Genomic DNA, 27,208 nt, shown 5'->3' with positions numbered 1-27,208 from the left:
AGATGAATGATGTTGCATATACATTATTCAAAAATCACATGCAAAAAGTTGAAAACATGACTCATTTCCAATAAAGAATGCAATCTTCATGTACATTTTACATGTAGTTTTGGTCCTCTTTGCTTGAGGAAAGTTTGAAATCAAATGCCAGAGCTAACTAACTCAGTCTTAAACTAAGGCAATTGATTTGTAATATTCAGTTCATATCTAAACTATTCTGGTATACAAATATACATCAGCTCATATCACATATACAGTTACTGTAACAAATCACTCCATAGCATACAGATGCACATCCTGCATTACAGAGACAGTCTCCAATGGTAACGGGTCATCCCCAGGTCGAACACATGATCAAACACTTCTACAAACACTCCTGTCCCTAAAGGCTTAACAGCTTCCATCTGTTTCTAAAAGTCTCGTACTTTGAAATGAAGTTAGCAAGCAGTAAACTTCAGAGGATGTGAAAGTGTAACCATACGAATTGAGGGCTAATGTAACTGTTGTCTACAGCTTGACCATCATTGGTTTTATCTGTATGGGAATTGGTCGTGTCATCATGGCTGCATTTATGGTTCGGCAAGGTCACAACGATGTCTTGCGTCCGTTCCTCATCATATTTGGTACCTGCGTGTTTACTCCTGCCACCGTCACTGTCCATAAGCAGAAATATGTGACGTGGTGGCACAGGGTTATATTTGGCAACAAGAGGGCCATGTAGGGTCGGACCACTTTTCAGGGGTAGGCAGGGTGTTAGGGTATTTATAGATTGTCTCACATGAATATCTGTCAATGAAGTTTTTTGTCATACATTTAAAAATAGCAAAGATATGATTGTTTGCAATTTTTTGTTCAAAGAGAACTTTTGTTTTATGCATACAAATGTGGTTTTGGTTGCACAGCTTGCACCCATCTCCCCCATCTGGAGGTTGTGCATGTGAGAGCTCCCATATCCCAATATTGGAGTCGACACCACACAGAGTACCAATGTTACCCTTGTGATTTGACGGTGTCATGTCCTAAACGTGTGAGATGTCATAGTTAGTTTACCACCCTGTATATTGTGTTACCACAGTGTTTAAGATAGTTAGTTGTTTGTGGAAGGAGATTTTGCACTCCCTTTGGATGTCTGTGTATCTTCATGGCGATACAGCCATCCTGCCACGGAGCAGTGTGTGCCTGTAAGGTAAGTCATCTGCCCCCCTCCCCACCATTGGGCATCTCTTCATCATAATAGTACAGCCGTAAAACTCTTATTGGAAAACATTGCATACAACAATCATATGAAACAGTTGTGGGTATAGAAAGTGACAAACTATTGCCTTTGATCTGTATATTATCCATTACTATAAAGGTCTGATTTATCTATACATATTAGATAATATAGTGGTTGAGGATCTGTGTAGTAGATGTTAGTTAGATGTTTGGGGGATTATTTAAATCTTTGATTATTGTCATATCTTTATTGCATAAATAGATGGGGTATAATTTGAATTTTTGATTATGAGAGTCACATTGCTGGTAGATATAGTTGCTTGTTGCAATAAAGAATATCCTTCTATGGTACCTTCTATTCCTGACTGTCTTTCTATATGTTTTGATAGTGTTACTGTAGACAGTGCGTGTGGGGATAATTAGTAGTGTGGATCGCCTTAGCAGCTGTTCTACAAGTAGTTACAGTTTCCGTTGCAGGGAAGAAGGGAGGATATAAAAGTAGGAAACAACAACAGTACAGCGTGCAAAGCTGACGTTCACAGAGATTTGCATCTGTCTGTGACCTTTGAATTGAACTTCCAAGATGGCAAGTCCAAAAACAAGGAAGCAGAAGACTCTGTGTTCCATCTGTGAGGTTAGTGTATCGATACTAAGTTGATGCCAACATTCTAATTGGCCGTCTTTTACCAATTAAGTACTGCGTATCAGGAAATGCAGCTGTGTTGCTTATATACCAATAGCAGGACATAAAACATTCATATCCCGGATGTTTTGTATATGATGGACGCTTTTATAGATTTTTCGAAGCAGCTTATTGTCTCCTAACCTCAGAGGTGAATCTGCTTTTATGCGGAACTAAAGCATATTTGTCACTTAATTCTCAAATGGCAGGACCTATACTGGTGTTTCATTTGGCAATAATAATACATTTGGCCTTTGCTCTAACTTTTAAGTGTATAAAACTGTATACATGTATATTGAATGATGGAGGCTGCTATATTTTGCCTTAATGTATGTGTAATATCATATAATATGAGAATGATTATATGGCAAATGTATATGTCCACGTAAGGTAGATAGCCTATGTGATACTTGAAGCTTGATATTACAAAGGCACAGCTCAATTTGGCCTACAAAATCAACTTGAATCATTGCAATGCAAGTTGTAACTTGTATTCTGAAAAAGAGAGTTATTTCTTATTGTGATGATTTTAATGGATGGACTGTTGGCGAAATTCTGTTGCAATATTTACTATACACAGACCTGAAAAGGGCTATGTTTTGTCATTGGCTGGAAATTGATAAAGGATAAGGATAAACAGATGTGTACATGTCAGGCTAAAATGCACAGATGGTCATTATTATATAGGGCAGATCTGAAATGATACACTGGTCATAAGATTACAATATTCAGACTATACATTTCAGATATACTCTATAGATTCTCAAAATCAGCTGATTTATTTGCAAAGGTCACTGATAGAACAGAGATATATATCTTGCCTTAACAATCTATAGATGGTCATTGAACTAAAATTGTCTGTAAACTGAGTTTGAAAGGAAACCTCTTACCTAGTCTTAGCTGGCCAGTTGAGCTATGTGACCCTCTCAACTCAAGGCCATCAGGAGATGGTTGCAGTTACAGAATGATAGATGTGACTCCACATGTATAACTGGGCTTGTCAGACAGCCACACTGAATGATTGCCTCTCAGCATTTTTGTGGTATACCATAATCTGTCTGTGAACCGAACAAGGTGATTTTATTTGCTAACTCTTTTTGAATTGTCTTTAGCGAAGAACTTGGAAGGTCTGAATACAGTGTGTATGTAGGGGTGCCCTATAATAAAATCATGGGGAGAATTGCGACAGAGATTGGCATTGCAGTCACAAAGACTATGGTCGTTGATTCGGTCACTTTGTAATAAATATAAAATGTTATGATTACAGATTTTCAACACCCAATATTCTTCCAATCTTATGCCAGTTATGGGACTGGACATGAATGTTGTTATCTTTGACAGAGCTGCCCTAACACAGTCTGGTGTGGAAGTGTTTAGCACTATGTCACCAGTGTTGACACAGTTGACCATGGGTAGAACATGTTGGGATAGGGTTGTCTCTGTACATGCTGGTGTTGACTGAGATGCACCTACTATTGGGCCATGGGATTTGTGTTGTGGCATCTGTATTTGATATATGTACAGTATGGCGTTTATTTTGCAACAGATTTTGTGGTGCTCAGTGTTAAAAATACAATGTACTAAAAAAAATCTAAACGGTTCAATCGTCGAATCAGTTCAGAATGTCCGATTCGATTTTTGGAGTGTGAACGCTCCAAACCGTCCCGTCAAGAGTTTCTCCGAAACGGTTTGTTTCCAAAAGAATTGACCTGCCAAGGCCATGGCCATCTTGGTCGTTGTTCCTATGAAAGGTCACAGAGAAATTCTCTGCCTGCAGTGACAGTAGTGCCTTTGTATTCTACTTGTGCCTTCCAGAAACTGTTGAATACAGACTACAGTGGAGAAACAAATGCGTTACCAGTAGCATAACTGGAACACATTGAAATTTCGTGCTTCTTGATTAAAGACCAGACAATTGCAACTCAAGCTAGTTGCTTGTAACATTGATAAGTCCTCAATGCATCATACTACATGTATACCATGACATTTCTAGTAGGCACAGACTGATAGAATAGAGACAGTGGAGAAATCAGATTTTTATGGACCATTTATTTGGTTAGTGAGGCGGAACCCCATGGAAGAGTCTAGAGCTGGAAAGAGTCAATGTAAATCTAGACATGTATTTGTCACTGGTTGGCATTTCTTGCAATGCAGTGTTGATATTGTTTAGACATACCTGGTATTTATAATCATAGCTAATAGCCTATTTTATTTGTAAATCTGGTAAGAGCTCTAAGGGCCACTGGAATGAGTTAATAGATGGGAGATAGTGATATGAAAGTGTTGTTAATGAGGGGAAATATGATATTATCTTTATAGCAGAGCCATCCTGTAATCTGGAATGCATCCTGGAATTGAATGTTTATGACTTGATATTTATGTATCTTGATACAAATGATATTCTTATCCATTTCGTAGCTATTGTAAGAACCCTGAGTATTAAAGTGTTTCAAAATGTCTGGAGGTTTTCTGCAGTATGTTGACACTCCGGACATAATCAAATATTCCTGAACTTTCTCTCTGCCCATCTTTGTTATCAAATTCTTTTTTTTTAAGTTGAATGGAAACAATCTTATATTTAGAATTGTCTTCACTTCATCAACATATGAATAAAGAATTTTGGTTTAAAAACTGGTAAATCCAGAATTTCGTTTAGTCACTGACGATGCTGTCTGAAACGTCTGACCGTTTCCAAATTTAATCCAGTTGCTCGAGTAACTATTGTCTTGCAAGTTTCTATTGAAGCTATATTACAAGGAACTCTCACAAACTCAGAACTTTGAAATGCAGAACTAATAGGTACAGGGACTCGTCGATACCGTACCTTGTGAAAGTACTAAATGACGGCATGTAATTATAGATTATTCATTGCATTTTGAATGAAAAAGGAAAACGTTTATGTTACAGTTCGTCCAGTTGGCAACGCTTAATTGCCTTCGCCAAGAAGGCTATGTTTTGATGCTTGTTTAAGATGTGATCATGTTATTTTTACAGTTTTAGAAGTTTTTAATGACGTGTAGTCTGTAAGAAAAGTCGCAATTCAGCCTGGGGCTGCAATGTTCTTTTAAATGTCAATACACCATTCATTCATTCATTCATTCATTCATTCATTCAAGTAGGTATTGAGCTACAGTACTTTGTTGAAGATAAGCTTTGGCACTAGGTACAAGTTGTATCATTTTTCTGGCACCAGGTATTATCCTATTCCTAGAAGCAGGCCCAAGAGAACCACACAGGGTGCACTTCTATATATTGCTAATCAATAACTGTATATATGGCCTGACAAGGTGGCAGTGAGGGATGTAGTAATCCCATATAGGGGACAGCAACACGATTTGTCAACATCACCCAAGGTCATACAGGCTATATAATGTTTCCTGGCACCAAGCCATGGATGTATTATTTATCTGAATATCAGTTTTCACACATGCAAGGCTTGAGTATCTTACACAATATCGTCAATATGTGATGTATATGGTACTGTGGTGTTATAGTTCTAGGTGTGTTTCTACCTCCATGATCAATATTTTCTTTGCTTGAGTTTCAATAAATCATGGACCTCTTTTTGTGAGCAGTAATATTGGGACTGTCCTTTTTCAGGCAAGGTACAATATAAGTGGATAACTCTCAAATGTTGTACTACAAGGCACAAAATATCCATTGTGACAATGGTGTACTTTGAGTAGTATATAATAACACACGATTTGCAAACATTTTTGAAACTTCATGAAAAAATAATCTTGCAGTGCTGCAGGCTACGGAATTCAAATTGCATAGTACAATTCATGAATTGCAGACTACTTTAGAAGTTTTTTTTGAATATTGAAATCATTCATAAGGTAGGTACATGTACATAAAGTGCAGACCAAGTAAGATTCAGACACTATTTGAACTGTGGTTTGTTTTGTTGATTATAACTAATGTAAGAACATAACATTTATATTCTACAATCACTCAGTCCTTTTTTCTTCCAAATTGCAAAGGAGTGGTGTAAATTAGGTCTTATCATCAAATAGAGTAAAGTGTGAAATCACCATTAAGTAAGGCTATTAGCAGAATTACATGGGGATTAGTACCTTGTGCCTAGTCATCAGTAACAGCACTGGAAGGTCCCTGAGGAAAACAGGTCCAACATTTCACAGAACAGAAATTCAATTTGCTGGGATGATTCACTATTTGATTATGTTTGTTTGCTCTGGGACTGAAGATTAGCCCTGAAAAGTGCCCTAAAATTCAATTAGTTCTTCCCCTGGAGACTTGGGTTACTTAATCCAGCTGCTAAACATGGCTGGGAAACCATTACAATTTTAGATAATGATTCAGAAGACCATGTACTGAGTTTTGTGATACTTACATTTGTGCAATGCTGTTGTCAAGATCTGGATATGACTTGATTTTATGTAAAGCCTAACTAAAGACTAGGACAGACAGGACCCGTCCCTCTGTCCCGTGAAAGAAATTTGCTCGCTGAAACAAAACAAAAACTCCATCCGTTCAAAAGATCTTAACTTCATGACACAAAACTGATGAAAATGTATTATTGTAAGCTTAAAATTACAGATTTAACGACGAAAATTAACAAGATGGGCTCCCAAACAATGATTGGGATGGAAAAAAATCTAAAGCTGGCTACAGGCCTGTCTGCAAGTATCTGGAATTGGAAATTTATATAGAATATATCAAACCTATTCTACTAGTAACCAACTTAACATGATTATTATTAAAAAGATAAGGACCTCCTAGTCATTGTATCCACTTTTTGGTGGTCCCTGAGATTATTTTTTCCCACTGACCCAAGCACTACAAATCCTATCTATTGTGACCACCTGTCTACTGTGATCATTTTCTTTAAGTCACTTCAGTGATAACTATAGAATACTTTTCAAGAATTTTCGTAGTAAGTATCATACATGAAAGTGAAAGTAATGAGGTCACCCAATCCGACGACCTCTGCATCAGCTTTTAGCCGTCCCGTCCAATTCCATCGATCCACAGGCCTGGGACTGGATTAATTTCATTCAGGCTGAATTAGCAAATTGAAACTCTCCCTATGCCCAGTCCCTTCCTGTGTGCACAGCTTGTACGTCCATACCAGACATGCTGCAATGCAGTTACATGTATGGTACTGCTAAGATGTCTTCCAGGGAGGTACGTGTACATAGAAAAGTATGTTTAGATCTTCTGTAAGATTCTCAACTTTTATACAATGTATTTTGTTAGGCTTTTTTTTAAATGATTTTTTTAGAAATATGAGAAAGGTGCTGTTGTTGTCAGTTTTGTAAAATGTATTGTGAGGGTAGGGATAGGATAGAGTACAAATGTATGTCTGGAATGGAAGTCTACCTTTTCCAACTCATTACTAGGATATGGTTGCATGTTGTTGGTTGCTACACGTATTTTGGCATGTATCTGAGTATATGTTGCTTTTTCAAGTAGCTAGTGGTAGTGCAGTGGGGCTTTGCTATGGCTCGCAATTTTTGGCCAAGCACACCAGGTCACCACTACTCTTTTTGATATGTGTTGGGTTCTTTTACGTGCAGAGGTTTTACACTTGAAATAGTATATATTGTAATTGTAAAACCTTTCACTCAGCTGCTTTCAATGTTTCAGGTAATCCAACTTCCAGGTGGTATTTGGAACCATAGATTCAGTCTAGAGCTAATGTTTAAAGGATTTGTTATTGTTTGTCTGTTTACAGCAAATAGCGGAACTGAAGAAAGAAAACTTCAGCCTGAAGCTGCGGATCTATTTCATGGAAGAGCGCATGCAGCACGGAGAAGAAGAGGACATTGAGAAAACTGTGAGTTTGTTTGTCTGCTTTTTTGTTTGTAAACTGTAAAGTGCTTTGTTTGTGAGTAAACACAACACTGACAGAAGCAAAAAAAAAGCCCACATGTATAAGCCTTGTCAATGGCATCCTTGTGGCGTAACAGTTACACGTAGAGCGTTAGGCTCAAAACCAATAGGTCCAGGGTTAGATACTCGCCTTGCCCGTGGGAAATGCACTTTACTTGATATACCTATCATGACAGTGGAGTGACACCCACGAGCCTCTTCGGCTGATCTGTCAAAAACCACACACGGATTTGGTGCACATGTACCAACATCTTCACATTTGCCACGAAGAGCCTTAACATTTTAAAGAATTACAAACCTTGTTCTCATGCATATTTTTGCAATTAGTTGAAACCTTTTTGTTTTACCACCATTACATTGTATGACAGAGTGGATGATAGAAAATTGCTTAGTTCTACAGATTATTCCTTGTTGTGCATTGAATTTTTCCTGTGTTGAATTTCTTACAGAACATTGAGCTGAAGGTTGAAGTTGAGAGCTTGAAAAAAGAGCTACACGACAAACAGGAGCTTCTAGTTAAAGCGTCGTAAGTAAACATTTTATCTGATAGGGTCATTTTCATATGGTAGTTGATCCAAAGATATATCTGTCAACTGTTGAACTTGTTGTCCTGCATCCCACTGTTGCATCTGTATTTGATTTTTTAATGTAAAAGTTGTCAGTCCTATTTAGAAACAGCAAATGTAGCTGATGCATGTACAGTACATGACATTGTATATAACTTAATCTGCCAGTTTCATCTGTGCTGCTTTTCTTTTTAAAGATTAAACTTCAAGGAAAAAATGCCACTGATGCATATGCATCTACTTGAGATTGATCTGTCTTTCTGCCAAATACACAATTTTTTTGTAAGGTTTAACAATGGAAAACAAACTGTAAATGGTCTGGACCTGGACCTCAAAATTTTAAGGTTCACAGCTCTAAATGTACATTGTACGTGTTACTTTGTTCCCTCCTGTTACAGACAAGCTGTAGAAACTCTTGCATCAGAGAACAATGCTGCAATACAGCATCGTACATTAGGGTGGTCATACAGGTTGACATTTGAAAATCCAGGTCCAATTGTCTTAACAATGAAGTTTAGAAGTTTTAAAATGTACATGCGAGTACATTTATTTGTGTTCCATTACAGACAAGCAGTAGAGACCCTAGCAGCGCAGAACGATGCAGCGGTGCAGCAGGTTCGGCAGGACCATGGCAGGGAGCTGCAGCAGCTGCACGACCAGTATGAGTCCAGACTCACCTCAGCTCAGGAGGTATGGGGGCTTTTTCACTAACTTACCAGTTCTGCAGTTCTTTTGTGAGTTGCTACGTGGGGTTGCTGTCCTGAGAATACTGGAGCGTAAACTCCCACTGCCAGACTGACAAATTTCACAGTATCCTTACCGTATTTTGGGAAATATGAAGAGTAGATATCGGAAATATATGTACAAGACTTGTCTAGTAAGAAAGAAGTTGCAGGGTTTGGGGAGCTTTTAAAACTCACAATGTGACAGTACAACGTACATGTACTGTGGACCTTTAACCTTCTCCCTACTGTGGGACCATCTTTGCACTCAAGTTTTTATTGGTCACAAGATAGGTCAGTAGATAAAGGGTTAATGAGGGAGACTTAACACTTTTGCTTGCCAAGACACTAATTTTGCATGTTTCAAAGAGTGTTTTATTTTCCTTTTTAGGAGAACTCTCTTCAGAAAAGAGTTGATGAGGAAACAGAAGGGAAGATCCGTGACCTTGAAGCGGCTAACCAGGAACTCCAGAACAAGCTTCGCGACCTTGAGAAGGTCAAACAGGACAAGAAGAACCTGCAGGACTCGTCTAAGGAAGCACTCCAAGATAAGAATAGGTGAGACGAGTAAGACTCTAGCACAGACCTTCTGCTGTGGAAGAAGAGAAACCCCCATTTTTAAGGAAATACTTGACATCAGATTTCTTTGATAACCACAAAGAAATGAATTCAAGACAGTTGGTTTGAAATAAGAATATAGCATTAAAAAGAAATTGACAAAATTTTGGAATACAGTACTACTGTGTATGACTTATACAGTGTTATTCATGTACCAAAAAAGATAATACAGATGATCACAGAGTTCCAACAACCTGGCACTATTTAAAGCATTTTTCAAGGGAAAAGTTGTAAAGAAACTTAACTTTATTCAAGGAATTCTGTGGACTGCATTTCTGAGTTATTAAAAGCAGAAGAGGTTTGCATCATGTTTGTGGCTAGGTTCAGAAATGGGTGGATGAATAAGTCTGAAAATGCAAAAGCTGTTCACTGTAATGTAGTATTGTTAAGGTTAAACATCTTTACCAGGGTAGGTACTTCAGATTTCATTTCAGATTTTACAAACTGATAAGCGAAACACATTCGTTAGAAAAATCATAAGAGTACTAAGACTGTTGTGTTTTCAGTTTACCTCATGCTCAGTCAGACACAGAAGACTGTTGTTCATGTTCCCACCATGTCAACAGGGAGTAAGTTTTACTCTATTGTTACATCAGCTTTACCAAAGCATGATCTCTGCAGGGCTGAATCCTCAAATCTTAGGGCTTTTCCCTTGCATGCATCTAAGGAGATGTTGGGAAGGAGGTAAAGGTTTCTAAGCATGTGTTGTCTGCATCTGGTCATGTTGACTTTTACAGGACAACTTTAAATTGTAAAATTGTAAAATATGTACTTTGAGGGATTTGGGAATAAGGGTAAGGCCATAATGATACAGTTATATGGATGACATCCTCTGGGCACCCTAAAACTGATGCGAGTGTGCAAAAAGAAATAATGTTGGGCAAAAAAGAAAAAGTTCATAATGAAATCTAAGTGGTCAGGAAGGTTGGACAAATGACAGAATGCTTAGAACAAAAAATGCCATACCAAACAATAGATTTTATGTTTTTGTTCTTTGACATCTTCTTGGAAGACTTACCTCATTGTTCAAAATCATTTTTTCAAGTTGTACTGATACAAATGGCAGAATAAATTGGGATAATAAGTAAAAGACATTTAGTATTCTGTTTTCCAATATTGTTTTGCAACTGAGGGCATAGATTTGCTCATTTTGCACCTTCTTTGTACGGTTTAGAGCATGATCGCAAACTTTTTTGGGGGAAACAGATAGAAATTGACATCCATATTATCAAGTCAGTGTGATCGTACCAATGTAGCCAGATGCAGACAAAGCATGTGTTACAATGTTATGGTGGCAATACAGGTGAAGGTGGTAGGCGTGATATACGTAAAATGCATTTCTTCACCATGCACTGTTGTTTACTGTCTGCTCTCTTCTCTCCCTTTCTTCTTTTTTCGTTTGTTTGTTTGTTGATTTATTTGTTGCCATGGCAGCTCTTGCAACTGTGTAGACAGAAGCTTTTCCCCGAAAAATGCCGACACACATCCCCGAACGTTGTTATGGTGAGCCCCTCGCACTGGCGAGTAGTGTCTAGTCACTGGTGTGTGGATGTGGGCACGCTCACACGGGTATTATTAACATGTTGAAAGGGTAGGCAACCCTTCAAACTAACTACATTCTAGAGGGTTGGTAAGGTAGGCTGCTCCAGAAAAAAAGACCATTTAAATGAAAAACTTAACAAGAAAATTTACATGTGATTTGTATTGACTAAAATAGCATTTTGGAAACAGTCCTCCATGCATTACCATTTTATGGATGCATGTTTGCATTGAAATGACTGCTGTTTCATATCAACTGTATGTGTAATGTGTTTGTTTTTTCCTGGAAAATCTCCAGTACAGTTTGAACACAAAGTTTTGTAGTAATAGTACAAGAATGGGCGTTGGACTTGGAGTTGGTATGTACTCTGTCACTAACTTCCAGACTAACAGGGATTAATTAAAAAGTGTCCTTGCATTTTATCATACCTTGACCTCTTTTCAAGATAACTCTAAACTGATTTTACGTTCCTGGGGACTTAATTTTGCGGTAGAAGGAGAAAGAAGGTGTTAGCAGTGTTTGAAGTTGATTGTGAAACAACAAGTGAAACAATGCAAGACAAAGCATATGTTTGCGGTGTAATGAGTTCACGGTGAGAAAGAGAGAAAAGGTAATTTATTAAAGTCACCCCAAAAACCATGAACATAAAATCATTTTGAATACTTCACAATTTACAATATACATGTACATAGTCACTACATGTATACAACAGGCGTTGGGCACTTTCCTAGCTGGCTTACATTGCAAGAGCATCTATCACAGAAGCTAGCCCTTTGTTAACTGTTGTTTGTCGCCCCCCTCCCACCCCAGGGTGATAGACCAGTTGAACCACGCCCTGCGCACCAAGGACCAACTCATCCAGCAACTCAACCAGGAGAAGTCTGACCTTGTGGGCGAGAAGGTCAAACCTCTGGAAGCTCAAGTTCAGAGCCTGACTCAGGAGCTCAAGGACAAGGAGGGCAACATGCAGGTGTGTTAGGGTCTTAGAGGAGCAGGGGGAAGAAAATCAAGAAAGATAGGAAAAGAATTGAAAAAAGATAGGAAAGATTTCGTTGCTGATTTATTTTTTCATGATTAACAGATCAGGGTTTGGGTTTATTACAATCTCCATCTGTTCATCATGAAAAAATAAATCAGCAACAAAATCTTTCCTATTTAGTGATACATCATTATTCTTCCTGGAGTCCACATTAGAATTATACAAATTATAGCAACGGAAATATACAACAAATCAGGAAAGATTATGAGTAAAAAGGAATGTGGAAAAGCAAGAAATTTCCAAAGATAGGGATCCCAGAAAAACTACATGCAATTTGAAGCAAAAGCTGTCACATAAAAAATGTAGAATATCAAGGAGATCAGCTCAATTAATCCTCTTTTACTTTACTGAAATATGCAGGATGACATCAGCAGATATCAACAGCAAGTGGAGGTCAGCAAGAAGAACAATCAGGAAATCCAGGTGAGATACATGGAAATGACACTGAAGACGATTTTTTGTAAAACAGTCACTTACACATGAGATGCACATGTTAACATCCCCAAAGGCGACTGTTTAGATCCAGCTCAAAATGTACCACAGGTAGCCATGGTTTCACTTGTTATGAATGGCTATCAAGACTGGCCCCTTTGTCAGGCCTTTTCTTGACTTAAGATTGGTTTATCAGGAAAAAGGTCAAGCTGGTCGAGTCAAAGTTACAAAGTTGAAATTGAACATCAAGTTTGTGCAACACAACACAGCTCAGCACAACACAATATTGGCAGTACATGTACATGTATATGGCATATTGTAATGTCTAAGCAAGAACATGATAGCAGTTGATACGTGTACCGCTGGCCCTTTGCAAAAGTTGATAAGTTTGATTTGTTGCCCAGGCCCTTCTAGAGGACCAACAGAGGAAGCTGGATGAGTATGAGATAGCAGCTGGCCAGATGACCCGAGATCACGACAAGAAGGAGAAAGAAATCAAGGTAACCATTAAGTGTCCAAATAGAGATGAAAGGTTTGTATGGTACATGAAAATCCAAGTGATGTAAACCAATGAAAATCTATCAGAAGTTGAAGAAAAACTTTGTTAGCAAACGATATTGAAAAATGATGCTCAGAATGGGTAGGTACGTGATTATATTTGTTTACACATCAATGTATCCGTTGTGAGCTTCTCTGTCCTGTTTGTCATATCCTTACAAACAATGTACATGTAGTTTGCAGTACTAAAAACTTCATTGCAGTAGTGCTTTTTGCAGTGTTCACCATACTTTTTTTCAAATTTAACAAAGGATTAGTTCTATAGTCACTGTAGTTGGTTTCTGTAGTTTCTGCTTGATATGCTACATGTATGTATGTTGACATCAAACCTTTTCACAAACATTGTGCAGCCTTGTTTTAACCAGAGTGAGTTCCATGTAATCGTAACATCATTGCTTGATATCATTGAGACTCATTTACAATGTTCACTTTGTTTGCTTGCCGTACTATGATGAAGATGTGTTGTATGGGGCATTCAGCAAGCTGCTTGCAACTTCATAATGGTGCATTTTTCTTCTCCAAATCTTTTTTTTTTTCTTTCAAATTCTCCAAAATAGAGTTAATGTTGTTCAGGATGGAATTTGCTATCTTCCCCATAGAGCACTTCTTCTACACAAAGTACCTGTGTGCTGTGTTTGCCACTAACACCCCCTCCTGATCCCATGCCCCCCCTCCCCCTACCTTACCCCGTTCCACAGGAGTTAGAGAAGCTTGTTTTGGAGGCTGAGGATGAGAACGAGGTAAATTAGAACCGCTCCCTGTCTAACAATCATGACCTAACACTTACCCACATGCAGTACACCCTCAATCATTCAAATCAAAATGCATTTACAATTTGTGAATAGAGTTTAGGCCATGTTGATTTGATTATTGATATCAGCACGAGCATCAATTTTCGTCTGTTTCCAAAAAAAGTTTTCGACCATACTGTAAATCATACAGAGCAGCTGCAAAATGAGCAAATATCTGCCATGAATTGCAAAAAAAAAAAAAATTCAGAAAACAAATTCTTATGTCGTAGAGGGCCAAAGAAAAAGATGTGAAAGAACAAAAATGAAGAATCTATTAATCAATAAACCGTGCTCTTTGTGTTTAGTCATTGTGTGTTTAGTCATTTGTCCACTTAGATTTCATGATGAAGGCAGCTTTTTTTTCTGCCAAACTTTTTTCTATTGGCATGTTCGCATCAGTTTTGGGGTACCCGGAGGATGTAATCCATATAATTAAATCAATATGGCCTCACTGTATGAAAACATGAAGAGTTTGAATGATCAAGGATGCACTGAAATCATTGGTGTGCACCTAAAGCACAGACTTGTCCCGCACCCTTTCCTATGGTTATTGTTCACATGCATGCAAAATGCAAAGGACTTTCAGGAAGGTTATTAATAAGTGATAAGTATGCCATAACTGTAACATCATATTTGCATTAAGAAATTAGATCATATGTTTGGCACAGTATGTGGTCTCCGTCATTGTCACGTCCTCTCTCTTGTGTTTGTTGAATGTGTTTTTCCCTATTGTTTTCTTGGTTCTGTATCATTGTACATATAGATCACTACAAGATATTTGCAACTGTTTCAGTTTGTGTCTCAGCTAACAAAGAAGAATAGAATTGAGTCTTTACTACTGAGTTACTAAATTTTTAAGATTAAAATTCAGTAAGCCAGTAGTAAAGATTCAATTTTATTCTTCTTTCACGTGACCTGGATTCTGATATTCACAAACGTGTCTCAAGTAACAGTTTCTGTCCAGAATTACATCAAATTACTATTTATCATGTAATTTGAAAAAAGTAATCAGGGAAAGAATCTTTACTTCAATTTTTGTTTCTTAGGAGCTTAAGAGGAAGCTACAAGACAAGGACTCTGATGTCAAACTCCAGGAGCAGAACGCACTCAAAAGGGACAAAGCCATCCAGGGTCTGACAGAGGCCATTCACAACAAGAGCAAGGAGGTGAGAGTTATATCTGTTTCATAACTGCAATAACAGTGAGTCTGTTAACCTCTAGCACTCTGAAGTAGCCATTTGGTACCTTGTTGGTATGTCTTAGGCAATGACTATACCTTATGACTGGTGTACCCTGAATTGTTAAGTGATTCAACTGCTTGTATGTTCACAGATTGACGAGCTGTGTGAACAGATAGAGGAGCTTCAGCAGAGTTTGGCTCAGGCCAGGGAGACGGCGCACAAGGCACAGCTGCAGCAGTTCCAGGTGGGAATGATAAGAATTATCAAGAAACTTGAGTGTGGATTCTGTGTAAATAGTTATTACAAGGAAAGTTCCGGCTAAAAATGATCAGCACACACAACATTCCTGACAGAACAATCAGTACATCAGAAGTTACATTGTACAATATTATTAATATACAGGAAAAAGTTTAACTTAAGAAAATCCCATATGATACTGCTGTCATTTCAACTTAAATCATTATAAACATTCTTAGTGAAACATGCACATAAAGACCTCAGCCTGCGTACACACCTGTACACCTTGATGCTGTGATGACATTTATCTACCATGTAATCAATGTTTATAGGGAGTTGAAGAACAACAGCAGGCGCTGGGTGACAAGGAGGTTGAGATCACTGGTCTTCAGGGAAAAGTTCATGAAAAGGATGCAGAAAACCAGGTATATGATTTCAAAATTGCAACATTCTCTGTTATAACACTGCGTTTTCTGAACCTCTACTTCTTTTGTAATATGCACATTGTTATTACTTCTTCCAGTGACCAGTACACATATTAAGGTGTGGGTCATGTGTACTTTTATCTTAATCTTTTGAAATGGGCCACAAGCTTTGCAATAGCATATAATGCAGAAGTTTATAGATTTGTACATTTAAGAAGTAATGCATTTATAGGTTTGAATTATTAAAGAGAAGGGGGTGTACAGTGCCAGAGACAAACTTAAATATTGCTGTCCTCCCAGCGATTAAAAAAGAGCCTGAGAAAAAAGGAGCAGGAGATCGACCAGCTCCAGCAGGCAGCTCAAGAGGCGGACGACCAGGCTGAGGAGGCCCTCAGGGACAAGGACAGGCAGCTTAGAGACCTACAGAAACAGCTGAAGGACTCCAGGTCTAAAGCAGACTCAGAGAAAGAGAACATAACTCAACAACACAAGGTGAGGCATTGACACACACTCACTCACTATCCGGTTTAATGTCTATCTGTAGTTCCCTGTCTCACAAGGGTTATACAATGTACATGCTTGCAAGTAGATGTTGTGGCTTTGTTGCGGATTGCCAGGTGCCTACACACATTACACAACCTCTCGCTGTCAGTTGAAGGACTGCTAAAAGCATGATTTATGCTAAGGGGACAGAAATTGATCACATACATTTTTGTACAATAAGTGTGAATGTGCCTCACAGTTTTGTATTTCAAATTGTGTAGTCACTGTAAGGTGCCAAGGATTTAAAATGCTTGCTCATGCTCACATCACTTTTTGCATGCCTGAATGAGTCATTTGTTAATGTCTGCCCAGATGAAAGTCTTATTTCTACCAATTTGTGGAAAAAACTATTTGATACAACAGAGGAACCTATTTTACAGCACCTTTAACAAAGAGCTAACTTGCTTATCACTGTTAGACTCAGTTGGAGGAGACACAGAGACAACTACAGAGCAAGGAGCAGATCATCCAGAGATTGTCTGCCAGCATCCAGGAGAAGGACAGGGTCATCCAGGAGTACATGCAGATGGCCCAGGAACAGGAGAACTCACGGGATGTAAGTACAGGTCAACGGGCTGTTTTTTTTTCTAAGAAATAATTGCGAGAGGTAGCCCTGCAAGGGAGCGGAGCAGTTTTTAAGTTGAAATGGGGCATCCTCAGGCTTCCTGAGTGGCACAATTACTGCTTGCCAGAGGATCTTCTCCACAGGGTAAGAGGCACAGGGTCAGGGCATGGAAGTGCAGCGCCCTTGTTCCCCTCTTTAAAAGAAGCCTGGGACTATATAGGCGGTATAACCACTAACTGGTGTATTACGGATTGTGAAGGACATACGTCAATGGGTTTCTTTGAGTGAAATTGAATCAAGCTAGATGAATAGTAACTTCTACATGTTTCGCTTCTTGCCCTCCAGCCCTACTCAGAAAATAAGGACAGCATCATCCAGCGTCTGAGAGAACGTCTGAAGGAACGTGACAAGGCTGTGGAGGTGTGAATACTCAGGGTTCTTCCTATGGTCAAGGACCAAAAAGCGTTTTTAATGCTAACCTCAAATTCATTGTAAAAATGCTTTGAAAAACAAACTGTCATATCCACTTCATGCAATCATGAACAGTTTTTGTTCAAAAATTACTGTATTCATAGACATTTTTTATTAGAAAATGGATCTCAAATGTGAAGAAGATAATTTTCTTATAGTCTAAAGCAGTTGTTTTTGTTCTGTTCTTGTAGTCTGCTGTTAGAGCAAGTAAACTGTCTTTTATATTGTTTTGGAGTGAATAAAGCTGTTGTCAAATGAGAAGCTTTAGCTGAAAAGTTAATCTAATTATTCACTAATTGATTGGCAACACCTGTAAGGTCACAGGTAATTTTAAAAAGAACTTAGATCAGCTGTTCAGCCCTGTTGACTCATACTGTGACCATGTTTCCCAGGATGCAATAGAGGAGAAGTTCCGCACCTTAGAGGCCAAGGAGAACGACCTACGACACCTCAGGGTCAACCTACGGGAGCGAGAGAGGGAGCTGGAGCGAGCCAACTCTCTTCTCACTGGGAACGAGGAAACCATCAATGTAGGTCCTGCTACTTGTAAATACAACGCAGACTGCTTTTAGCGACTGCGTTTATTTTTGGGGGGAGCGCTGATACAGGATTTTTTTTACAATCAATATTCTCCTTACCTCAAAATTATATCCCCTTAAAATTTAAGTTTGATGGGTTGATTTGCTTATGAAAAGAAGATTCATAAAAAAATTTAAGGGATAGTGCAGTATATCATACTAGCAGACAGACACTAAGAAATATTGGTTCTGTTGGCTGTTTTGTGTATGGAAATAGCTATAGCACTACTATTCTACTTTCCTTTCCCAGAACCTTGATGGTATAATCAAAGAGAAGGATGTGGAACTGAGACAACTTCTGAACCAGCTCAAGAGTCAGCAGCGCACCAATGCTGTAAGTACATTCTTGTTATCTTGACAGAATTACAAATGTACACTTCCCCATCCTATAGGCTTTGTGCTTTTAGCATAAGGTAGACAGAAAAAGGCAAAGCTTGCTGCTTTTCAGTTTCAATTAGAACATTGCTCAGGTTACAATTTACTTTGAAATATTTAAATGTACATTTTTTTCGTACATGTATGACAGCAACATGTTGGTCACTTCAACAGAACTTCACGATAGTCCCCCCGCTTAGCAACATCACGTACATTGTAATACTGTACTGTGTTAACTTGAATATTGAATATTTAAGTATAAAGTCTGTCATTCAGCAATTTTGTCTTCGTGAATCAGATCAAATTCCTGTGAATTATAACCATAGAAAAGTTAAAGTATTTTTTATTAAGTGTTGACGTATACAATTTTCTGTCCTGCCCTCCTGCAGGCCACAGCTGAGGAACATGCCCGAGCCCTAATGGAGAAGGAAGCTCTGATAGAACAGCTACAGCAGGCACTCAGCAGTAGGGACAAGGATATCAAGGTCAGGAGTTTACCATTAGACGATTGTACTAAATGAAACTGCTTTTATTTTAGTTAGAGTTGTTTAAATGAAATCACAAACTTTCAGATAAAAAGATGTGAATTTAGAAAGGTGGAACCTCAATACAAATATGAAGTTGGTGTATCTACCGGATTGGTGAGTAAATACTGTACTAAAACAGGCTTACTGAAACCTAGAGGTTGACTAATACTGTGTCCCCTCCCCACTTTTACACTGTAGAAGTTGAGCCAGTCTCTACAAAGCAGCCCCCATTCCAAACCTAGAGTGGATGCCATGATTCAGGAGCTCAAGGACAAGCTCGATGAGAGGGACAGAATGTTGCAGGTGGGACAGTGATTTTGTATTGGAAAAATTAATCATCATTTACAAAATGTAATAAGTTATTCCAATTAAGCTTGAACTTGGTCAGGTTTTTCTTTAATCTCAAACCCACTGAATACTGACCTTTAACAACATATTACAAAACATTTTGACTGATTCTTGCTGTGCACTGCCTCTAATATCATGTACCAGTAAGGTCCAATAAAATGAAGATAATCATTTGACATAACTGTGAGTTAGCTAACCAACAAAGTTACTAACCAAGTTAACTTTACTCACCAGGAGGTAATGGAAGAGAGAAGGAGAGCATCGTCAGACGGCCAGGCCCACACACAAAGGCTTCTGGGTACTATCAAAGACAAAGATAACATGCTAAAGGTAAAGAGATCTGAGCTGATATAGTTTGACTGGAGAGACTTTGCTGTAGATATAATGAAGCTTTTACATGTATTCTGAAATCACTTCATCCATTGATAATTATGGATAGTTTATGGCCTTCACTGCTGTTTCTATGGGTGACACTCTTTTCAGGTTGATGTTTCAGAAAGTACAATGTGTAACATTTGTGCATCAACTCTAATGTTGTACCAAGCTTTACCTCCAGGCAAATTATTTTGTGTATCTAAATTTTCCAGCTGTGATAAGTATTGAAAGGCCACACTCCTTCACAGTATACAATGAAATCTGTATAATGTAGTATAGGGAAGCAAACGTCACATAAAAAGAAGTATAATTGTAACTCACTTGTTTCCATGTATCAGATTTCTGTTGCAATGAAAGCCTGCCTCTTACGAGTTAGTCAAGTGGTGCACTTGAGTGGGCTTTCTGCCACATGTCCTAGTTCATACCATTTTGTTGTGGGGAGAAACATTGATTACACTCCAGTACTTAACTACAATTTAATTGCACATAAACACTGCTCAAAGCACTGTACATTTAGTAATTAAACAGATTACCTTCAGGTACATTTTTATGATAAGGTCAGGAATATGGGAAATGTAATTAGCTTTGTCCCGGTGTAGAATGGTTCCATCCATCTCCTAACAGCAGAAAATATAGGCACCACTGTTTTTTCAAACAGTTTCAACATGTCTAAAGGAAGGGTTTCCTTTGCTTTCTGTTGCTTACAAGTAAGATCAATAATAGCTGTTGCAACAGACAGTTCATTGTGGTGTACTATAGTTTGTTTTGATGGTACTCATAATCATACATGAACAAACATGTAATGCCATGGCGGGCTTCACACTAATCATTATTGGCCATTCCATTAAGAAAAACAATGGGTTTTTTGTCCTATGAAAATGCATGCAAAATTCTCTTAATCTTTCTGTTGTTTGCTCGCCCCAAAAGGAGGCCAATGAGAGATACAACCAAGTGGTGTCTGAGAAAAATGGGGAGATCCAAAAACTACAGCAGAGACTAAACAACAGAGAAGCAGAGCTACAGGTAAGACATCTTGTGTTTTTACATCTTTACATTTCAGGCATGTACACGTTTTGCCAAAAACCAACTTTCACAAATAAGGTTAAAGCAGAAAGTATTCCATTATAATCTATAGAAATGATAACTACTTGATGATTCATGTCAAAAGACAGTTGTTACAAGCAAGATATAGAAGTAAGAAATATTTCTCGCATGTACACTCATGAGCATTTTATTCCACAATACCTTTAGAGTCTGACCAGTGCTCGAGACTGGACAGAACAGGAGCAGAACAAACTGCTAGAGAAGATGAGGTCTGCCCTCAGTGATAAGGACAGAACCATCGAGGTACATTACTTACAAAGAATCTCACTGTTCTATACAGTCTTTGCTTTGTGTAAAATCAGGATAACATGGACCATGCCAATTGCAGCATAGTAACATGGAACTGTAACAGTTGTAATATATTTATATGTACATAAACATGAACTGGTTATTCTTTTGACTTGTACATGACTGTACAGTATCTTAAATTTGTACTACTTGTTGAGGAAAAATAACTTGAAGATGGTGCAACTTACTGTTATATATATAAATACATGTATATGTATATATACAGTTGTATACTAGTTAGTTGTTGTAGAATAATACATGTATGTGGTCATTTCTTCCCAGACCTTAGTGGAAAATGCGAGGGAAAAGGACAAGCTGCTGTCCCAGCTGCAGATGTCCGGCCCCTCCCAGCTGCGCGGGGAGCACCTGGCAGACACGGTCAGACAGCTGAAGGATGACATCAGGAAGAAAGATGGTGAGGAGATTGTATTTTCTTTGTATTAACCTTTAGCACACTGAAGTAGCCGTTTGGCACCCAATTCCCTATTGGTTACAGAGGCAGCAGGGAGAAGGTTAAGCTGGTAAAACCACTTTAAGCCATTAGTATGACAGCAATGGTCAATGTTTGCACCATCTGTTTGCACCATCTAAATACATGACTGTCTGGTATGAATCATTGGATTTTCGTTATAATCTCATTATTGCCATAAACACTCGTACAAGGGCTATATTGGGCGTCATGTGCTTTCATGATCTAAAAGAAGTCAATGAGGTTAATAGTGTGGGTTTTCTTTTTTTTTAAAGTTAGAATTCAATTTATCTGTTTTTAAGTCTCAAGTCAGATGCCTTGGAAGTCCATTTGAATTTGAAATGTTTTCTTTGAGCTGTGATGAAATGTGAGCTAAAATTTGCTCTCTTTTCCAACAGAACTGATTGACCGTCTGCAGTCATCCAGTACATCAGGCTACGTGTCCACTGAAGATGACCCCTACGTCCAGTCCCTCCGCAAGGAGCTGGCCAGTAAAGCCAGGCTGCTGTCAGAGACCACGTGAGTAGTACATTTCACAGGCGGTTTTCTAGCCTGTAATGTCATTATTGTAACATTGTGTGCTGACTGTTCTATCTCTTAACAAAGTATTTTACATTATGAAAAGTAATCTTATGATTTCTAGTTTGTGATTCGTTTTGAATTTACTATGGTGAATTTTAGCTTCTCATTGCCTTTTTTATTGCTATTCCTCCAATTGTGTCGCCTCCCTTTGTGTTTTAGGGCTGCTCTACAGTCCTTGCGTGACCAGAAGCCAGCCCAGGGGGACCTACAGCAGCAGATGGCACAGCAGACACAGGTAGGGAAATTCTTGAATTCGTAGGATTCAGAACTAAACTTGAAATGCAAAAACGTCCAGGAACTTACAGTAATATTTTTTGTGTGCCTTTTTTTATTCAAAAATTCCAATTTTCATTTTAAAGGTTTTAATGTTCACTGTGGGCTGCAGATGTTAATGGAATCACTGCAGATTGGAGTGAATAGTGTTTGTAGTTCGCACACTGTGGTGCCTGGGTGGTCCAAAAATACAGTCTATCCTTTTCACTGCTGAAAATGATGTTGCCAGTTTTTCATTTTCTGCTGAATTTGAGCTACATGTAGCTCCATTTCAATCACAATCACATCCTACTATGTATACCATATCCTTGCAAAGTAAAAGCTTTTGTGCCATATTGTGATAAGCTCTAACTTAACACACCTCCCTGTAATAGCAGAAAGTTGATCCACATCCCTTTGTATAGAGGTGTTTGACATGTTGACGTATGTGCAAGTTCATGGACCATAACCACTTCGCTTGCCTCAGTTGGAACAACTTCTTTGGTGTTCAGTCTCGTATTACATTCAGGTGGCAGAATTTTATGTGACAAATTCAACATTGTGTAACAGCAATACATGTAACTGCCATCTTTCGAGCTTAATGAGCTGTCATAAAAGGACTATTTTTTTTAAATGTGAGGTTCAGGATGCAGATGAACTTGAAACTTCCTGAGAAAACTTTGTCATTGATGTTGACCCCTGCATTATCCACACCTGTTAGGTCAACAACAAGAAACCAGGCTATCGTGATGTGCTTGTTGGTTCTGTAGTGTTTGAGAGGGTGTGGTGTTCCTGTTCTGTATTATGGCTGTTTGACTAATTTAATGGACAACAGGCCAACCCTTCATGGCCCTGTGACATAGGATGTAGCAATATAATGATTAGGGTCCTTTGGGGGATTTTGAAGTCATGTTATTGCAGCAAACGAAACTTGAACTATCCAAAAGAGAACAGTGTAACTTGTTGAGAAACAATGTATTATATGTGCATTTTGTATAAGCTGAACCTAAATTTAAAGTATTCTTCTAAATTTCTGAATTTGTAGATAGAAGATAGGGATTGTTGAACCCCCATATTTAGCCTCAGAATAGCTGGAGTTCCTTGTACATACCTCCTGTAGTATTATGTGTTAGGGTTGGGGCTGGACATGATGTGTTAGGGTTAGGGTGGACATGGTGTTTACAGTCTCCTATGCCCTGCAGGCACTCAGCAATGCCCTTAAAGCAGAGAAGCAAGCCAAGCTGGAACTGGTAAGAACTTCATTTCTTTATTCTGATTTCTTAGAATTGTTCTCGGTGTACTTTTGTTAGATGCAGTACAGTAACACACTGTACTATTTAGTACGCAATAGTCATACAAGGAATACATTTAGTGATTTGTTTTGCAGCTGATGGGCTATGTTTGGGGGATGCCATTTTTGGCTGACATCCCATATGTCTTTCCTACACCTACTTCACATAAAGAATAATCTACAGTAACAAATCAATATTTTGTGATTCTTAATATCCGTCAACATCATTTTATACCAACCTTTATTGTGTCATTACACACACACACACAACAATGTACTATTAGATAGGTTTACATTATTGTCATTTTATAGAATCATTTTTTCATAGACCACAATCCTTACTGATCTTATCATCAGATAATCGCTGGCAAATTCTCATAAATTTAGAAACCTTGACAGCATTTTTCCAAAATTATGAAGGCATTTGTTATTCATGTCTCTGCCTGAATGCATATGGTTGAAAAGCAAGTTCAGTGAAAGGTGATCGAAATCCACCCCACTCTGTTTTTGCCCTTGAAAAGTCTGCATGTATGACCTCTAATATTACAGGTTCTATTTTACTCTTGCTGTTAAATCATGTTCTTTCAGGGAACCATATAAGTGTAAAATTTTCATATGGCAGTGCATTAGGATGGCTGAATTATTGATGGTTTAGTCTTATACTGCGCTCTACCACTCACCACCATTAGAAGACTAGCTGTCTGCCAACACACAGTCATGTCATTGTGGGCTATTCCATTTTAGATCTTAGTAGGGGACAATCAGGTTGGCATTGTTTTGCAACCAAACTGGACTAATCCAAAAGTTTAATCAATTGTCAAAGTTTACCATTATTTTGAATTTTGCTATGAGGAAGCTTGTATGTGCCAATACTATTACATGTACATGTATGAGTTTAAAGGAATCTTCAAGCCATCTAAATCTAAATGCAGACACACCCATCGAACCCCCAAGATTTGTGGGTTAGACTTGGGAAAATCTGCTGTTTTTGCTTACCTTTTCTTTGTTTTTCCATCAGGCCAAAGTACGTAGAAAAGCTCAGGAACAGGAGGAAGATCTGGGCACCAAGCAGGAGAACATCGATGCACTCATCGAAGCAGTCAGGGCCAAGGACAATATCATCAAGGTGGGTTGTACAGTCTTGTGATTGCGTATATTCTACCATTTTGATAATACAACTTTGCCAGAACGGCATGTAAAAGGAAATGACAATTTGGCAAGCAGATTAAGGAAACCAGCTTGGGTTGTTTCAATCTTTTGATGTTCTTGTTTTTAGGCAGGAAAAGTTTTAACAGTTACTGTCCAGACCAAAAGATGATTTGTTACAAATTGAAAGTACATGATCTCCATTGCATACCTGTACATAAGCCAATCAAATTTCAAAAAAGGTTGAACTGTTGCATGTTTATTGAGATTGTAATAAGTGCAAAGGTGTACCAAAAGGGAATACTGAAGTGACAAAATTCATTGTCACAACTGTGGCTTGACCAAAGCTACCTTCATGTCCATTGTAAACCTTACCTGGAGTTCATGTACAATGTATGTTCTGTAGGATCTGGAGAGGAGTCAGTTATCCTCCAGACAAACCCTGCGAGGGGACCAATCACCAAAGGCCAAACAACAGGTAAACCACGGAAGAAACCATTTTTAGCTTAGGGGATTTCCACCCGACACTTTTTTTTACTGATTTCCACTTGAAGTACAGTCAAAACTGACCAAGAAGACCACTCAGGGGACTGATAAAATGTGATCTATATGGACAGGTGGTCACTTTAGACAGAATTCTTAATGCTTGTGTCAGTATGAAAATGATTCTAAGGGACCACCAAAAAGTGGTCATATTGGCCTGGTGGTAATTGATATGTACAGGTGGTCACTCGTACAGGTTTGACTGTAGTTTCTATATTCTATATATATCAGATTTTGTTGAGATCATATACCATTTTAGATATACTAATTTAAAAGAAGGTTGATTAAAGTATATTAGAAATATTTCTCTATCGTCTGTGAATCAGTCATGGTATTTCCCCTCAGAAACCTATGTGTAGTACGGGTCATAGGTTGATCTATTACAGTCAATGTAAGCGTTATTGATTGACACAGTACTTGAATGGCCGAGCGGGGGGTGTTTGTTGAATGCTGTTTGACTAGGGACGACAATATTTACTCAAGCTCAGTTGATGAAAGTCAGGGCTTTTTTTCACTCGGACCCAAATGCCAAAGGAGTGCGTTCGTTGCACGGCAACACAAGATGAAGTAGCTCGGCTGTTAGACACCGTGGCTTTCCCCGCCTTTTAGAGGCTTAGCGTGAACATACATGTAGTGTTATAATTGTCTCAGGGGGAAGAAAGAACACTCAAATTAGTAAATGTGTCTTATTAGAGTCCTTTTCTGCAGCAAAGCAAGGTATAGTTTTAACTTGTTGATTTGTCAAATAGTTGCTAGTTAAGCTTGATTTCTTTTCAGGTGTAGTTATTTGTTTACATGGCTTCTGGCGTTATTGTGTAACAGTATTTGACAGGGAATTGCAAAAAGATGTCAATCTTACATTTTTATTGAAAACTAGCAAAGACGCTTATAAGTGTACTTACTGACTTGCTTCAAAAACGTGCAAAAAGGACATTGACTCCAAATGTAATTGAATTACTAGGGTAACCAAATTCCCAGTTCCTTGCATTTGTCAAAGGTGGACTTCACTGACAGTAATTGTGTATGTTATGCACTTCTAACCTGATTTTCAACACATCAGTTGATGTTGGATTCAGCCCAAGGCATGTAATGTGATTAACTAGGAATACGTGTTTGTTTTTCCTCTCCTAGCTGCAGAAGGGCCTTCGGGATCAGCTTGAAGAGACGAAGAAGCTGAACGAGCTCCTTGATTCCGAGCGAAGAATCTACCAGGACCTCATCAAGTCTTACAGGGATGAGCTGGGAGCCACAAGGTCAGATAGGGTCAAGAGTAGTTTATACATGTATGATTTACATGTGTATAATGAATGTAGTAATGATGCTAGTTGAGAACAAGTGAGGGTCTTTCTTGTTGGCACAGTGTTACATGTACATGTACAATAATTGCACATTACTTGATCCCAAGACCATCAGAAGTGTTGGGCTTACAATGTACATGCGTATTTGCTTGTGCGTGGGAAGCCAGAATTACATGTTATGTAAGGCTGCCCTCTGTGAATTAGTATGGCAGTTATGTAATTGACAGTTTTAGGGTTATTTGGCTAGAGAAAGAAATACAATGGTTACAGGGCCATGACAGAGTTTGGAAAGGGAGCTGTTAGAAATTTATGTTCAGAGGAATGTCAGTTTCAAAGGTTGTCGGCTATTGTACTGGATTCAGTTTTAGTACAGCAATGTTCAAATTGTATGAATTTTGTCAGGGACGTTATTTGAAAGTCATGTTGTCTTGTATTTTGTTACAGAGATTCCCAGAGTCGAGCGTTGGACATAGAGCTGGCAGCAGTGCAGACCCTGCGCAGACAGCTGGAGGACTATGTTAGGAGGAACAGTGAGCTACGGGCAGAGCTGGAGAGGAACATCAACCAGGCAGCGCAACAAGGTGACTGTTG

General features: G+C 38.5%; 1 protein-coding gene across 9 annotated transcripts in view; it reads left to right on the top strand.

The window, feature by feature from the left end:
* The window catches only part of LOC136442067 (myomegalin-like), a 58,341-nt gene that overhangs the window by 14,612 nt on the left and 16,521 nt on the right, over nt 1–27,208 (top strand). For 4 of the 9 annotated variants that reach the window (XM_066438674.1, XM_066438671.1, XM_066438672.1 and 1 more), the window contains exons 4-33: nt 7,596–7,697; nt 8,203–8,279; nt 8,886–9,009; nt 9,433–9,599; nt 11,094–11,162; nt 12,010–12,169; nt 12,599–12,661; nt 13,075–13,170; nt 13,927–13,968; nt 15,066–15,185; nt 15,352–15,444; nt 15,770–15,862; nt 16,163–16,354; nt 16,824–16,961; nt 17,316–17,390; nt 17,834–17,971; nt 18,270–18,353; nt 18,784–18,879; nt 19,120–19,224; nt 19,504–19,599; nt 20,572–20,667; nt 20,896–20,991; nt 21,319–21,451; nt 21,904–22,024; nt 22,247–22,322; nt 23,542–23,589; nt 24,649–24,756; nt 25,183–25,254; nt 26,451–26,572; nt 27,062–27,198. In XM_066438674.1, coding sequence (XP_066294771.1) covers nt 7,596–7,697; nt 8,203–8,279; nt 8,886–9,009; nt 9,433–9,599; nt 11,094–11,162; nt 12,010–12,169; nt 12,599–12,661; nt 13,075–13,170; nt 13,927–13,968; nt 15,066–15,185; nt 15,352–15,444; nt 15,770–15,862; nt 16,163–16,354; nt 16,824–16,961; nt 17,316–17,390; nt 17,834–17,971; nt 18,270–18,353; nt 18,784–18,879; nt 19,120–19,224; nt 19,504–19,599; nt 20,572–20,667; nt 20,896–20,991; nt 21,319–21,451; nt 21,904–22,024; nt 22,247–22,322; nt 23,542–23,589; nt 24,649–24,756; nt 25,183–25,254; nt 26,451–26,572; nt 27,062–27,198 — 3,139 coding nt within the window. Of the gene's footprint in view, nt 1–949; nt 1,187–1,632; nt 1,850–7,595; nt 7,698–8,202; nt 8,280–8,885; nt 9,010–9,432; nt 9,600–10,165; nt 10,229–11,093; nt 11,163–12,009; nt 12,170–12,598; nt 12,662–13,074; nt 13,171–13,926; nt 13,969–15,065; nt 15,186–15,351; nt 15,445–15,769; nt 15,863–16,162; nt 16,355–16,823; nt 16,962–17,315; nt 17,391–17,833; nt 17,972–18,269; nt 18,354–18,783; nt 18,880–19,119; nt 19,225–19,503; nt 19,600–20,571; nt 20,668–20,895; nt 20,992–21,318; nt 21,452–21,903; nt 22,025–22,246; nt 22,323–23,541; nt 23,590–24,648; nt 24,757–25,182; nt 25,255–26,450; nt 26,573–27,061; nt 27,199–27,208 lie in introns of those variants that run through there. The other 5 variants (XM_066438679.1, XM_066438678.1, XM_066438673.1 and 2 more) reach the window with 5 other exon arrangements.

The sequence above is a fragment of the Branchiostoma lanceolatum genome, chromosome 9 (assembly GCF_035083965.1).
Source record: "Branchiostoma lanceolatum isolate klBraLanc5 chromosome 9, klBraLanc5.hap2, whole genome shotgun sequence".
NCBI lineage: Eukaryota > Metazoa > Chordata > Leptocardii > Amphioxiformes > Branchiostomatidae > Branchiostoma > Branchiostoma lanceolatum.
This window is presented reverse-complemented; position numbering and strand designations above follow the sequence as displayed.